This window comes from Canis lupus, chromosome 28, assembly GCF_011100685.1.
Source record: "Canis lupus familiaris isolate Mischka breed German Shepherd chromosome 28, alternate assembly UU_Cfam_GSD_1.0, whole genome shotgun sequence".
NCBI classification, from domain to species: domain Eukaryota; kingdom Metazoa; phylum Chordata; class Mammalia; order Carnivora; family Canidae; genus Canis; species Canis lupus.
In genome coordinates, this window is record NC_049249.1 from 9,131,361 (window position 1) to 9,146,917 (window position 15,557).

General features: G+C 43.4%; 1 protein-coding gene across 50 annotated transcripts in view; it reads right to left on the reverse strand.

Annotated features, from left to right (window-relative positions):
- SORBS1 (sorbin and SH3 domain containing 1) overlaps positions 1-15,557 on the reverse strand; it is a 229,066-nt gene that overhangs the window by 115,243 nt on the left and 98,266 nt on the right. For all 50 annotated transcript variants that reach the window (XM_038578287.1, XM_038578257.1, XM_038578253.1 and 47 more), the window contains one exon: positions 4,711-4,765. In XM_038578287.1, coding sequence (XP_038434215.1) covers positions 4,711-4,720 — 10 coding nt within the window. In that variant the 5' untranslated portion in view covers positions 4,721-4,765. The remainder of the gene's footprint in view (positions 1-4,710; positions 4,766-15,557) is intronic.

The following is a 15,557-nucleotide window of genomic DNA, read 5'->3' on the forward strand; positions in this document are numbered from 1 at the left end:
GTACTTCCTGAATGACAAAGGCTTATCTACTCATTCAGAGGCCAACTCAACTGCATCCTGGGGCATCCAGAGTGAGAGCTGTTAGACGACAGAGACCTCGGGATCTTTGACACCTCCCTTCATCCCACGCACATCCCCCTTTCCCCCGTCTCACCCCCTGTCCCACATCAGAGGCATACTATCTGCCCCCTGGAACATCTCTGGACATGGCTTCTCTTCCCCCACCCACTGTCCATTGTCCCCCATTGAGGCTCTTATGTCACTGTCCCAGAGATGACATAGCTTCCTGACCACTCCCCCCACTCCGTTCTGTCCCTTCGTTTCTCCTACACTGTCAGTCTGCATCCAAACAGCAGTTTCTAGATCCTGATCTAACCATGGCCTCCCTGGGTTAAAAAGCCACAGGGTGCAGGACAGATGAAAGTGAAACAAGACACTGCAATAGGATCTTCTAAAAACAACTCTACTTTAAGTAGATGGTATTTTACTTCTGTTTTGAAAATAAAAATATTGGTCTTTTGTTGGGAATTCAGTCACGTATATTATTTCTATGAAGAAAAAATGTATTCTGAGTTCCCCAAAATGGTCAAATGATTGTTTGGAATACAAATTTTTTATTAAGTAGAAGGACTTTTATCTTGGCTTACCTGGTTATATTTAACTTAACTGATCTTCTTGATAGATTTTTTTTTTAAGATTTTATTTATTTTTTCATGAGAGACACAGAGAGGCAGAGACATAGGCAGAGGGAGAAGCAGCCTCCTTATGGGGAACCCAATGTGGGACTTGATCCCAGGACCCCAGGATCACAACCTGAGCCAAAGGCAGATGCTCAACCACTGAGCCACCCAGGCGTCCCGGATCTTCTTGATAATTAAGAGCAAGCAAACAAACAAGACCCAGTGGCCAGGTGCTCGCCCGGGGACAAAGCCTGGCGATTCATGCTGGATCCTGGGCTCTTCTACCCATTGGTCCTAGCATTTTCCTGCCATGTTTCCCTCCTCCCCTGCCTGTCATGCCCATCTCCTCCCAAGCCCTGAGCTTGTCAGATACTTCCAGACCTTTAGGTTTGGTTCCCTGCAAGGCCCATGCCAGGAACACCTCCCTCCCCTTTCCTTACCTTGGAGAGATTCTCCTCGTGGCTTGCTTACCTTGAATGTCACCTCCTCTAGGTCAGTTGAGACCTTTCTGAGTTCTGCTCAGCTAAAGGCTCAGAGAGCATCTAAGTCCCACCTCATTCCACATCCCAGAACCCATGCAGGCAGGCCCAGGAAGACAAGTGGGTAGGCAGACAGGACCTGCTGCCCTGAGCCATGTGACCCGTGTGCTTAGAGTAACCGCCCCCACCGACAACCAAGAACCAACCAAACCAAAAATATAATCATAACAGCTATGGTTTCTTAAACATCTATTTGCCTGGATCGGAGGATCCATGCTAACATTCCATAATTAGCATCTTATTTTTATCCTTTAGACCCGGTCTCCTGGAGCTGGGAGTTAGGAACTCCTCTTTCACAGATAAGAAATTTGAAGTTCAGAGAGGATGCCAGGCTTGTCCAAGATCCCTAAGTTATGGTCTGAATTCTGGTCTGCTCCGTCCCACAGGGCATCTTGCCCCCAGTAGGAAGAAACATTTTTAAAAATTTTAAAATAAAAACACGGCTCCTATATATTCTATAAACACAAGCTAAATATATTCTATATGAAATAGCTTATATACTATTTCCTCAAATCCCAGGCGCTCCTCTTGGCTGAGACTAGGTCACCCTCCCTGACACAGCTCATACTGATGGGCCAGCCCGGATGCTCCTGGATCCAGACACAAACAGGGCCACTGACCCTCCCCACCAGCAGCCTGGACCTCCGAACACTGGCCCCACAGGTTCTGTGTTACTCGCTGCTCCCTTCCACCTCCAGATGAAGGTTAATTCTCCCAGATGCCAAAATCTCCCTTGCACCTACATTTTAGGGGTGGATGGAAGGAGAGTGTTGGCAAGAAGGCCAGAAATCCAAGTGAAAGAAATATCACAGGTTCCATCATCCCATCTGTTCTTTCCGTAACTCTCTCTTCTCCCTGCACCTGCCCTAGTTCCTCTTCACTATCTCCTCTCTGGGGCTCTAAGCCTCGCTTCAGGGCCCCTCGTGCTAGCACTGGGGTCGGCTCTAAGCTGCTACACAACCTGGCCCCAAGCATTTCCTTTCCTTTCTTCTTTCTCATGAAACAGAGAAACTTGAAGAAAATTTGCCAAATAATTCCAGCACCTCCAATTCAAACCTCTGTGGCACAGCGTGTTGATCTCCACAGCCTGGATTTGCCTCAGCGCCACCACACACTGGCTGCTTAGCCCAGACAAATCCTCAACCTCTCAGGCCTCAGATTCCCCATCTACAGAGTGGGAGGGGCACACACCATGCTGGCCTTTGCGGGTTTGCTAGAATGAATGAGAGAACACAAGCAAAGCACTTCCCCTGCTGACTGGCAGCCCAGTCCAAACTTGAAATAAAAAGAATGCATCATTTTCATGCTTCTCTTTGCACCAAAGTTTAAAACACAAATGTTTTCTATATAGCTGCTTTCTTTCTAATGATCACTTTTAATGGTGGTATAACATTCCATCAAGTAAATACACATAATGAACTGACTCATTCCCCACCTTCATGTGGGTGATGTTTGTTTACTCCAAATTAAGACAGAAATTCCCAAGAATAGGATTATCAGGTCAAAGGGTCTTGATTTTTTGGACTCTTTCTATGAAATGCCTCCTAGCACCACGCCTGAGAGTGAACCTGGGAGAAGTCCCACAGGCCTGTCCACACCCTCACCCTTCTGCCGGGCCTTTCCCTTCTTCTTCCTTCTGCCCTTAAGCATGCCAGGATTGGCAATGCCAGCTTAGGCAAATTCTGACAAAAGATCTAGAAATTTTAAGCTGCGAAGCAGAAGCTTTAAAAAAAAAAAAAAAGGCGTCCTGGAGGGGGCACCTGGGTGGCTCAGTGGTTGAGCATCTGCCTTTGTCTCGGGGCAAGATCCTGGGGTCCTGGGATTGAATCCCACATCGGGGTCCCCACAGGGAGCCTGCTTCTTCCTCTGCCTGTGTCTCTGCCTCTGTGTATCTCTCATGAATAAATAAATAAAATCTCAAAAAAAACAAAAACAAAAGAAAAGCATCCTGGATTGTTTTAAATGACCACAAAACAAAACAAAAAAAAAAAACAAGCAAATAAAAAGAAATAATGAGTTACAAAGCAGAAGCTCCTGGCAGTACCCAAGCTGGCTTGAAGGGAAAAAGAAGGTATGTAGCCTCTTCATCTGCAGCAAAAGTGCTCAAGGAATCAGAACAAGCCACGTCCCCCTCCTTGCAAGGAGGAAATCTGAGCTAATAGCCTAGAATGGAACACTGGCCATGCTGTGGGCTTAGTACTTCAGAAGGACTGTGTCACTTAATCCTTACAAAGTCCTAACAAGCCAGTGCTTTCATGATGTCTGTTTCACAGAGGAGAATGCAGAGAAGTGTTCCCCACCGCCCAGAGGCCACACAGTTGGTCTGAAAGGAAGCCCAGTTGAACCAAGCCCTGCACTGTTCCACCTGGAGTCCTCCTTGGTCCTAAGCATACAGTGTCTGGCACAATTTAGGATTCAGCTAAAAGGGCACTATGTCAATAAACGGAAAGGCTGGGCAGCCTGGGTGGCTCAGTGGTTTAGCGCTGCCTTCAGCCCAGGGCCTGATCCTGGAGACCCGGGATCGAGTCCCACATCGGGATCCTTGCACGGAGCCTGCTTCTCCCTCTGCCTGTGTCTCTGCACCTTTCTTTATGTGTGTGTGTGTCTCTCATTAATAAATAAGTAAAAGTCTTTAAAAAAAAATAAATGGAAAAGCTTGTTTTTAATCTGCAGAGATCTCTGATCACACTCCAGAGATAATGCAGAATTAGGAGATCCATTCTTGAATGAGCTGCTACTTGGTCATCTGCCCAACACCCCCACAGCCTGTGGGCCTCAGGAGGCCCCTGGGCACACTCAGAGCCAAGGTGGGCCTTAATCTCCAGATGGAAATTTCTCTGTCTTGAATTCTGGGCTGGAAAGCTGACAGCTGCTCAATGAGCAGGGACCTGTTCCTTCTCTGACTTTCCCAGCCATGTGCTTTCTACCCCAGCTCTAGACTAAAAACACACAAAACCGGTCATTTCTTTAGGTCTTGATTTCCACTACCATAGGCCTACACCAAAAATGTGAGCAAACTGCTCTTCTTCTCTTTGCACCAATTTCAATGCAGGAAGTGTTCTATTAGCTGGGACCCCAGGGCAATTATCAATTTGTTTACTTTTGCTGCCATCACCCAGATTAAACAATGCCCCCCAGGTCAACATTTATCAAACTGTACACTGAAAATCTCTGCAGTTCACTGTAAGCCAAGTATATCTCAATAAAGTTGTCTAAAATTAGAGAAAGGGAGATATTAAAAACAATTAGGACATGATGCACATGAAATGTAGAGCCTGCTGCTTAGCACATAGTAGGCACTCATTAAATCATTGATGATGAAGGTGATGGTAGCAAAGATAACTTATGATGAAGCTCTGGCACTTGCCCAGGTTTCAAAAAATAAAAAATGAAATGCAGTTGGGGCCTTAAGAATAAGTGGGAAACCTGGATAAACTACTCAGTTGTGCAGATTTGTCCAGAAGCGAAAGACAGGGTTTAAAACGACTTACCAGAGCTCATGGTGGTGACAGGACAAGTCTTCTACAACTGGGGCTCCAAACTGCTCTGCAGGAAAACAAACAACAACACAAGAGAGCTGATGAATGCAGGGTCACAGTAAATTCCCATGGATATAACTCTTGATAAAAACAGAATAGAACCAGGAGTCACCTGGCCAGGCTTCTAGTCCTTGGTTGGCTACCTACAACATGACGTTGACCTTGGGTACAGCACTCAACCTCTGTGGCCTCGGTTTTGTCACCCGTACTTGGTTGAGTGAGATACTAAGCAAGGTCTCCTCCTTGGTTACTAAGATTCTACTAAAATCTACTAAAATCTACTTCTGAGATTCTACTAAAAACCTCAAGCTCCATGAACGCACATGGGTCAAGGAGAAGGTAAAGGAAAGAAAGAACCAAATTTTAGGAAAAAGTAAAATCACAACACAAAATGATTATCAAAAGATAGTAAGTTACACACGTACACATATTATTGTGCATATGGAAATGTTCTAAATGCTTTAAATATATTCATTTGATTCTCCCAGTGACCCTACAGAGTAAGCACGGACATTGTATTAGTTTACATGGATAAGGAGACTGAGGTACAGGGAGGGATACTGGAACCCAGACAGACTGCCTCCAAGGCCACACTGTTAGGTTCTATACTCTACTGGCCTGAGGTAGGAATGTATTCTATCTATCCACAAAGATAATTACCCCCCTCATTTAGTATGGTCGCATCCCAAGTCTGAAGTAACTACTGATCTACTTTCTATCACCTTAGTCTAACCCTTTTCCTAGAACGTTATACACATGGCAGCAGAGTGTATGGAACCTCTTGCAACTGGCTTCTCTCACTTAGCATATCACCATTCAGCAACTGGCCGTATGTGTGTGGGTCTATTTCTGGACTTTACTCTGTTCCACTGATCTGACTTGAGCCCATAACTCATTGTCTTGACTACTTTAGCTTTAGCATTAAGCTTGAAATCCAGTAGTGTGACTCTTCCAACTTCAATCTTTTTCAAAATCATTTTTGGCTCTTCTAGATCCTTTGCATTCTCACAAAGTTTAGAGTCTTACCAACTTCTACCAAAAACAAAACAAAAATCGTGCTGGGCTTTTGATTGGGATCGTGTTGAATCTATGTGTCAATCTGGAGGGGAATTAACATTTACCAACATTGAATTTTCTAATTCATGAGAGTAGACCCTCTGTCCCTTTATGCAGGTCTTTCATTTCTCTCCACAAGATTCTGTAATTTTCAAAGCATTGGTCTTGCACATATTTTGGATAAAAAGGCCTAGGGGAACATACTGGAAGGACAATGTGAAAAGCAAGACTTTGGGATACGCAGAACCTTGCTATTTGAAGTGTGGTCCACAGAACAGCAGCACTGGCATCAGCTGGGTGCTTATTAAGAATGCAGAAACTCAAGACTCGACCCTGCACCAACTGAATCAGAATCTGCATTTTAACAAGATCTCCAGCTGGTCTCTCTGCACTTTAAAATGTGAGAATCAATGAGGGAGAGGAAATCAACTCTGTAGTTCATGAATTCTGCAATAAGGCAGCCAAGGTATGGTCTGAGGGTCTGTGTGAGGAGTTTCCTTTTTAATACACTGAAGCCAGGCACCGGCTTCCTTTCTGGATGGCTGCCTTGCTTACTGTCCTTGGAACAGAGTAGAATGCTAAGGGCAAAAAGGAAATCATTCCAAGTCCTCTGCTGCCCAAATCAGCAGTAGCTTGTCTCCGCCAAACACACCTGAGACTATCCATGACCTTCCATAGCCTCCAACCTGTGCAAACATTTGTTCTTTTCGTTAAGGAACACAACTCGCTGTGTTCTGTATGCCCTAGTGGCTTCCAATCCTGGTTTCAGGGCACCCAGGTTTTTGGCTTCCAGGAAAGGCCAAAGGGCTATCAAGATAGCATCCAAATGTTTTCATTTCTAAAATAATTTTAATAATTTCATTAAGGTTTTCTTCACCTTTTTTTTTTCCTTTTAAGATTTTATTTATTTATTCATGAGAGACACAAAGAGAGAGGCAGAGACACAGGCAGAGGGAAAAGCAGGCTCCATGCAGGGAGCCCAAAACGGGACTCGATCCTGGGACTCCAGGATCACACCCTGAGCCAAAGGCAGACGCTCAACCGCTGAGCCACCCAGGCATCCCAGGTTTTCTTTACCTTCTAAAGCGATTAAAGAAGTGACTTAAGCATGAAGCTATTTTAACAGAATGTGTATTTTCTTTCTTTACAGTCCTTTCTGACCTCTATCTGTGGAGGATTTACACAGTCATAAATGTAATGTCTAGACAGCTTTGTGTTTTAATTTTTAAATCAAAGATTTCAAGAACATTTTTCTGGATTTTTACTATCATATCCATTCTTCTAATGGCTATATAATATTTTATTGTATGAACCTTCCATAATTCATTTACCAATTCCCTCTGAACAGTTTAATTCATCTTAATTTTAAAAATAAGTATATAGCACAAATGCCTCTCAGGCTAGGAAAGAGATGAATGGAAATGTCCCATGAACCAGACGAAAAAGATGCCTCAACTCACACACAGTATCACTGTCATATGTGGGTAGCCCTTTGCACATGCAATATTTTTCAAATAAACACTAGTGATTTCTAAGTGTCAACCCCACTCTTGCTTACAAACTGATCTAATGTACATCCAGGTCAGGGAAAATAACCAAAGTACCATTACTTTGCCGCAAGTGCCCAGCAACTTGCCAGTTGTAGCATTCTCTGGGAGGCCCCCTCACCCCGATGCCAGGTGTTAACTAGTTAGTGGCTAGATCATAAGACAGAAGGAGAATGGAGCCAGGGTGGTAGGATACCATTTTAATACCTTCAGAACTAGAATGACAGTGATAGGTGACAATGACCATGCATAGGGGAGCACGAGCTCTGGATACAGACTTTTTGGGTAGTAGGTTCTGTTGCATGCTCTCATTTGGTGACTAAATCTGTAGCAGGTGACACAAAGGAGGGGGCAGTTTAAAATAAAATCTGCAGCAAGGGTGGCAGTGGCAGCTGTGCCAAGGAGGGTGCTCAGTGTCCAGTCCTCACCAGTGGTGGCTATGGCCATGACCTCCTATCTAGATTATTGCAGGGCCTGATTTCAGCTCTCACTGCATCTAACTCACCCTCCTGAATTCCTGCCTCTGTTCTGAGTGCAGTTCTCCAGCCTCTCACAAATTCTGAACTACCCAAGATCTTACCAATATATCCCTTTTTGGTTTGAGTTAACTAGAGGTAGTTTCTGGTCATTTGCAACCCAAGAATCTTGACTGACACAAGATAAGGGGGAGGAAAGAGTCCCAAAGGTTTCTTTCTGAGAGGAGAATCTTCATTCCTCTCCCCTGAAGTGAGGCCAACCAGATCTGAATCCCAAGTGACTCAGCTAAGGGTTTTGTCTCTCAACCTGGAGAGCTCAGAGTCAGCATTGCGAGGATGGTTTCAGGAAGCTGCACAAATGGAGTCTGACCAGCAGGACGTAAGCCTTGAACATCCTAATCTAGTCTCCGTAGTTTATTCAGAGATAATGCAAGCTATTAAAATCATATGTAGAATGTGATAGTTTATTTTACATAAAACCCCCTGACACTTAATATTTACTTAAAAACTAAGCTGTAAAGGGTTTGATTTGGTTGTGAATATGATGGCATGTCTTTGGAATTTCTCCCACAAATCGCCTCCAAAGGAGGCAGGCAACTTTGGGTAAAAGCCAAAGAGATGAACAGTGCCATCTCGTGGCAAAACCACACAGTTAAACATGGACAGCTATCCCCCAGGAAATGGCAGGAGCCTCCAGTGTCACAGCTGGGGTGCGCCAGCAAGGATCAAGCTTGGGCAGTCAGGACCTACCGTACTTGGGTAAAGGGCCACAGCATCAACATAGACATTCCACCAGAAGAACAAAATGTGAAGTAGCCAGGCTTGTTAAGAATGCATCTGGATAATTAATGGTTCTGCATGGTCCCTCCCTAATTCCATGACCCTATAATTCTGAGATAAGTCTTGATGACACAAAGTGAATAATTACTAAAAAGCAAAAGTTATACTCATGCTTCCAGCTCAAATAGGATCCAATAACTAAATATGGGCTGTTTATTGGGGAAGGAAAGAAGATCCTTCCTTATATGGATGGTTCAAGGATATACGACCAAGGAAGAATTGAGTTTGTCTGTAAAAATGAATTCAAGGTCCAGCAAATATTCTTGGAAAAGAAGGAATCTTGGACAGACCTCTCACAAAAGGTGCTCCAGCTTCTCCTGGGCCCTTTGTGTTTGGCTTCCACTGCTTCTCCCACATACGTACTAAGGACATGTGTACATGTACACATACACAACACACACACACTTTTAAGTTTCCATAGGAGAGAAACTGTGTCATCCTCAGGGCCAAGCACTCAATGGGTGCTCAGTCATGAACTCTGTCCTGTCTCTATTTAGCCTTTAGAACAAATTTTGGAGTCTTCACTTCAAGATAACCAGGACCCTCCTTAAATCCAATGTAGCTGCCTAAAAACAAGCCAGCTCCCCATTCCAACCAAACTCTGGTTATACTCTGGCTTTGAAATCCAATCTGGGACTTGATTTGATATAGACCTGTAGCTACTTCCTTCCAATGGCTTGAAAAGAACAGTAATAGCTCACAAAGTCCCAGAATAAATGCTTGGCCTTATTGCTTTTTACACTTTGCTGACCCACACAGCAAAGTCAAAATTCTTCAACTTCTCAACAGCTCATCCTCTTCTCAATCTCTATTAATGGTCATTTCCCTCCCAATGCACTCTCTACATTGTTGAGGAGGGTGCAGAAGGTTCTTCAGAAAGCCAGAAAGGATAAACATCGAGTCGCGACATTGCCTTTTTTCAAGAAGACGACAGAATACATACTCAGCCCTGACATTAACTTAGGTATGGAACCCCATGGCATAGCTGGGAGCTCAAAATGTTGTGGTTTTCACAAAAACCAGGTTTTTGTGAAGAGACCAATGCTTCTGGATAGGGAGCCATAGAAAAACATATCAGAAAGGCCATCCCCCACATCCTCTCATTTCCTCCTGGAGTGTCTCCAACTGGTTTCCGCTCTAACCAATTATCTGAAATGGCCTTCAGAAAGATTTCCAGTGCACCCACGGCCAAGCCCAACACTGGCTTCTGCACTGGTCAGGGCCTCACTGACCTTTTCCAATGAATTTAAAACACTTAACTCCTTCTTCCTCCCACAAATACTTTTTGGTCCTGTTTCTAAGTGTCACTGTGGACTGGTTTACATCAGGCCGTGAGGATCTTCTTTCTGGATCAGGGCTTCCACAGTTCTTCTAGGAGTTTAAAGACCTACAAGACTGCACACTGGGTCTTCATTCCTATCTTCCTGCTCATTTCCTTGGGGAATTTTTTTCTGGAATACGAGAGCCAGAAGGACCCATGCAGTTCACCCAACCCATTTCTCTGGTTTTCTGCCTGTTTTGGAAGGAGGTTCCATGAGTCCCCTTGTACCACACTGCTGGTAACCCACTCACCCATTCCCCACCTTTCACTTCAACCAAGGCAGCTGTGCTTTTGTTGATTTCATTCACCTATATTTCCTGAGTTTTCCTTGGATGATTGGGCCCTGTGGCTATAAAAAAAAAAAAAAAAGAAAAAGGCTCAAAAACCAGAAATCTAATCCACACCCTTACTGAGGTGCAAAAACCGAGATTCAGAAAAAGTTTCTCTTTATCTTGCTTTTTATTCCTTCTACTAAACCCCCTATCTCTCTTCTTCCTCCTCAGGCCACCTACAGCCTTTGTCCTCTTGGCAATGGATACAGAATTCCAGATGAGAATCAGTCCTCCACAGCTAATGCACAGACTGGCCAGGGCCATTTCCCTTTTTAGATCCTTTCAACATCACCCCATTGTTCATTGAACACCAAGTCCTGATAATCAGCTACAAGAGATGGTTACCCAACTTGCCCCCATCTTGCCTTCCAATCTCTCTGCCCCTCCAATCAGGCCTCATGCACTGAGCCCCACAAACAGTGAGCACCTTCCAGCAAGGCAGGGTCTTGCTCATCACTGTGTCCCAACGTCTGCTATGGTGCCTGGCAAGCACCCAATTAACCGTGGAGTGAATCACTGCCCCCACACACGTCAGAATGCACTGCTTTCTCCTCTTTCCCTTGTCACTCCCCTCTCACCCCACACCTGACAAGCTGCCTGGTCTAGTCAATTCTTCCTTCTTCATGAGTCATGTGCCTCAGCCACCTCGGCCTTTCCAATCCCACACACAATGTATTCTAGCACCTCATTCCTAGACCATTACAGTGGCCTGAGGAGCCTCAGAACCACCCTCTACCGCCCAGGAGCGCCACATTGTGACTTTAGCCATGGAAGATTTCCTAGGGCTAATTTTCAAATTTTCACAGGGAAAACAACAATCCAGAGAGCCCCTATGAGCTCAGAGGGGCTGGCTGGGCAGTACAGGGCAAAACGAAAAAAGGGCACAAAAACTCCTAGAAAAGAATAATGGTAGCTAAGGCACGGACAGGCCTGGTGATACGGTTCAAATGGTATTTCTCTCGCTCCTGCTATGTACCCAGGATGGTGCTTTGCCCAGAGGAGACCAGCATGAATCACACAGCTGCGGTCTCTGAGGTCACTGCAGAGCTGGAGGGTGACAGGCACGGCCCACTGAAATATATAACATGAAGGTAGCCCTTCTGCCAGCAATCTGAACTAAGAGGTTCAAGACCACAGAGAGAAGAAATACATTCTGCAAGGGGACAGAGAATCAAGGAATGAATGCTAACATTTTCAAATGTTCAGTGACATACTGCTCAGCTAACTTCAGGTATTGCACTTTGGGAAATACTGGTCTGAAAACTTAGGTCCAGATTCCTGAGCACACCATAAGGCCGTGTAGGATAAGGTCCCGGTGAGTTGAGTCTTCCAGCTGGTCTCCCCCATGTACTCAGTGAGCCCTGAACTCCACAGTGCCAGATCTGCCATCCCTGCTGCACCTTGACCAAGGGTTCCCCTCTCCAATCTTTCATCTCGCGGTTTTGTCCCACTAATACCCAGTCCCTCACCTCCCCAACCTTTAATGCCAACCCTAGGTGGCCAATGCACTGGCCGAACAAAAAGGAAAGGGTTTTGGGGAGGTTTAGTTTTGTTTTTAATCCCCACTAGAAGTCATGCTACTAAGGAACTCATTTCAGTAAGACTAATTTCCAATCTCAGAATTTAGAAATCTGATGCCCAAGTTCCCACTAAAATCATCACACTCTCATCCCAGACCCTTCCCAGAGACGGGTCAGATCTAGAGCTGGAAAGCTAATTACCTAGCTGCATGTTCTATCTTTTACACTTAAATGGAGCCTTTAAATAAACATACAAAGTTGATTCTGCCAACAAAATTGCCTATAAGCAAAATACAGCCCTCAAATAGTTTCAAGGCTTATAAATGCAATATTATTTGAGCTTCAAACAATAGAATTTGGGTAACTTGTAATCATACGTTACATTATCTATGTATTAAAATACATGGTTTGCAGTATACATTATAGAGAAGATTAGTATCCTTATCTTACAGTATGCTCATATTTATTGCCAAGAAAAAAATTTTTAAAGGCATGAAGAAATAATTCCCAGAAAAAAATTCAAACAAACCCACCAGAAAAATGTTCACTTAACCTGATTTGTTTTTTTAATGCAAATAATAACTATTTTTTTCCACTTCTTAAATTAGTCCACATATTTAAAAATACTAACACTGTGGACAAAAGCAAAGGCATTAGCATTTACCTGCATGGCCACTAACACTGTAAATTGTCATCCCTGTTTTGAGAACAACACATTAAGAGCTATACACCTCAACCCCTTTGTGCTTTCAAGGGAATCTAGCCCAAAGAAAGGACCCCAAATAACAATGAAGCTACAGAGAGATGTTTCCCATGGCTTTACTAATAATAGTGAAAACCTGGACATTCTCTGGTGTTCAGTGACAGGGGATCAATTATATCGCCACACACACCCCTGGGTGGACTACTGAACTGTTATAAAAATAATGGTCATGTAGACCACACAATATGGGAAGACACCTCTTGTAAGGGCAGGTGAGGAAAGTAGGGTATAGGTCTGTGTGACATTTGTGATTATAGTTACATAAAAAATAAAACCTATGCAGGGGCACCTGGGTGGCATAGTCGGTTAAGCATCTGACTCGGTTTCAGCTCAGGTTGTGATCTCAGGTTGTAAGATCAAGCCCCACATTGGGCTCCAAGCTCAGCGCAGAGTCTGCTTAGTTTCTCTCTTCCTTACCCTCTGCCCCTACCCCTAGGCTCATGCGCACTTTCTCTGAAATAAATCTTCAAAACAAACAAAAAGACATAGACATGTATTTGAAAGAAAATAGGGATCCCTGGGTGGCGCAGCGGTTTGGCGCCTGCCTTTGGCCCAGGGCGCGATCCTGGAGACCCGGGATCGAATCCCACGTCAGGCTCCCGGAGCATGAAGCCTGCTTCTCCCTCTGCCTGTGTCTCTGCCTCTCTCTCTCTCTCTCTCTCTCTCTGTGACTATTATAAATAAATAAAAAAATTAAAAAAAAAAATTCCTCGAAAATATGACCAAATTCTAATAATGATTTGGTGGCGTGGAATTACAGACAACTTTTAAATTTTATTTCTATTCCCCAGATTGTTTATAATACATTACTTTTTATTTATTTTTATTTATTTATTTTTTTTATGATAGGTACACAGTGAGAGAGAGAGAGAGGCAGAGACACAGGCAGAGGGAGAAGCAGGCTCCACGCACCGGGAGCCCGACGTGGGACTCGATCCTGGGTCTCCAGGATCGCGCCCTGGGCCAAAGGCAGGCGCCAAACCGCTGCGCCACCCAGGGATCCCAATACATTACTTTTTAAATGAAAAGTAATTTTATTAAGCTCATACTAGCATTTTAAATGCAATTATGTGATAGAACAATCAAGAGAAAATTTAGGTGACAAACTAAAAAAACACGCCACTAACAATCTTGTCCATTAGAATGCAGCCCCACATGATGCAATCTTCTACAGGACTACCAGCAAATGCCCCAAATGTGGGATTCCATCATTAATCGCCAGTGATAGCTTTTGTTTAATGAAGCCAAACTACTCCCATGTAGTTCCTTATGAGGACAAGGTGGGGCAATAAAATGATTAGAATGTTCAGCCAGATTTCCTAAGAAGCAATTGCACCAAAACGTTTCATCTTAAAATAGTCAGCAGGAGCTGCCAGGTGACAACACACACAGTACCCCATTGCTCCCTTGGCCTGCTTGCTGCCAATTCCCTGCCCCTAACCCAACTCCATGGCATTCCAGAGCCCTGAGCTCCTTCTCAAACTCTTTATATGTACAACTCTGGGCACACGAAGTTTCTTAAACATGCATTGTTAACCAAGACAAGTCTTAAATACAAAAACTGGCCCATTTGTGTTTCCCAAATATGGCTGTGTCTACAGAACCAAAACAAAGATGTCTAATTGCAGCATCCCGCACATTTGGAACTCTCCACTGAGACAATCTAGATAATTCAAACAAGAGCAGATTTCCCAAATTCTCGAGATAAAAGGAAAACATCTTAGCTAGTTTTAATTGCAAACTCATAACCTCAAAGTCCAGGATACAGACAATGCCTTTCTTCTACAGATCACTAAGTGATGCCTACCTGTAGGGAAAGCACAGCCATGGGCATTCTAAATTTTCAGAAGAGTCAAGGATAGACCAGAGTTTGCAATGCAGGAAAAGGAGACTAAGAAGTTAATGTGTGTGGCTGAAAAAAAAAAAAAAATTCTAAAAGGCTGAAAAGAGGTCTGTTAGAAGCTGAGAGTAGAAAAGAAGGGTGGGTTTGATATTGCAGGAGAGGTGTCCACTCTTATAGACAGTCCATAGTTCCCACTCAACTTGGCTTTTGAACCACAAAACTCCTAAGACTATGTACCACATCATATATCACATGGACATCTGCGGTATAGGCCCATACCATGCTCAGGAATGAAGGAACAGAAGTTCTATTCAGTAAAAAGACTCTGGGTCTTTTGCAAATACATAAGTTAAATACTTCAATTCATAATACTGGCTTATTCAGGAATTGCTTGTTTTCCTTAAGGAGTTTTGAAATTTTACTGAAAGTAACATTAATTTAGCAAAGAGCCAAGAAGAAACACAGAAAACAGTATCTTTTCTGAGAAAATCTCTTCTTAGTGGCATCTGTTTAATAACTGAGGTGGAACACATATGGACAGGCCCAGAATGAATGATGCTTTAACTCAGGTCTTGGAAGCTGAGGACTTCATCAGATCGTTGGTCCCAACTAGTAATGAATGGGAGGCTCTGACTTCCATTAATCATTGAAGAGTCAGTAATTATTTTTTAAGCTACCTTTCTCTATTCTCACCATTTTATTTTGTACTAATTTTAGGCAAATTTTCAATATATCAGTATAAAAGCTCTCAAATGCATCTAAGCATTTGAGAATACAGTACAAATTTCCAAAATGGGTTTTCTTCAAACTAAGCTATAACCACTAAAATATAGTAGCATTTTAAGGAAATGCTTAAACATCGCCAACATTCAATAAAAGTATTTTTTCAAATATGACAACTCTCACACTAGACTACTTAGAAATAGGTTGGCATCTATTATGTATTTTCATTTAAATAGAAATTGTATATATATGCATATACACGTGCACATTTCTGACTTCAGTTGCTCTATGTATATCCAACTATACCAATCATCACTTTGAATGTAAATGGTCTAAATGTACCAATTAAAAGACAGATTGTCAGAATGGATAAAAAAG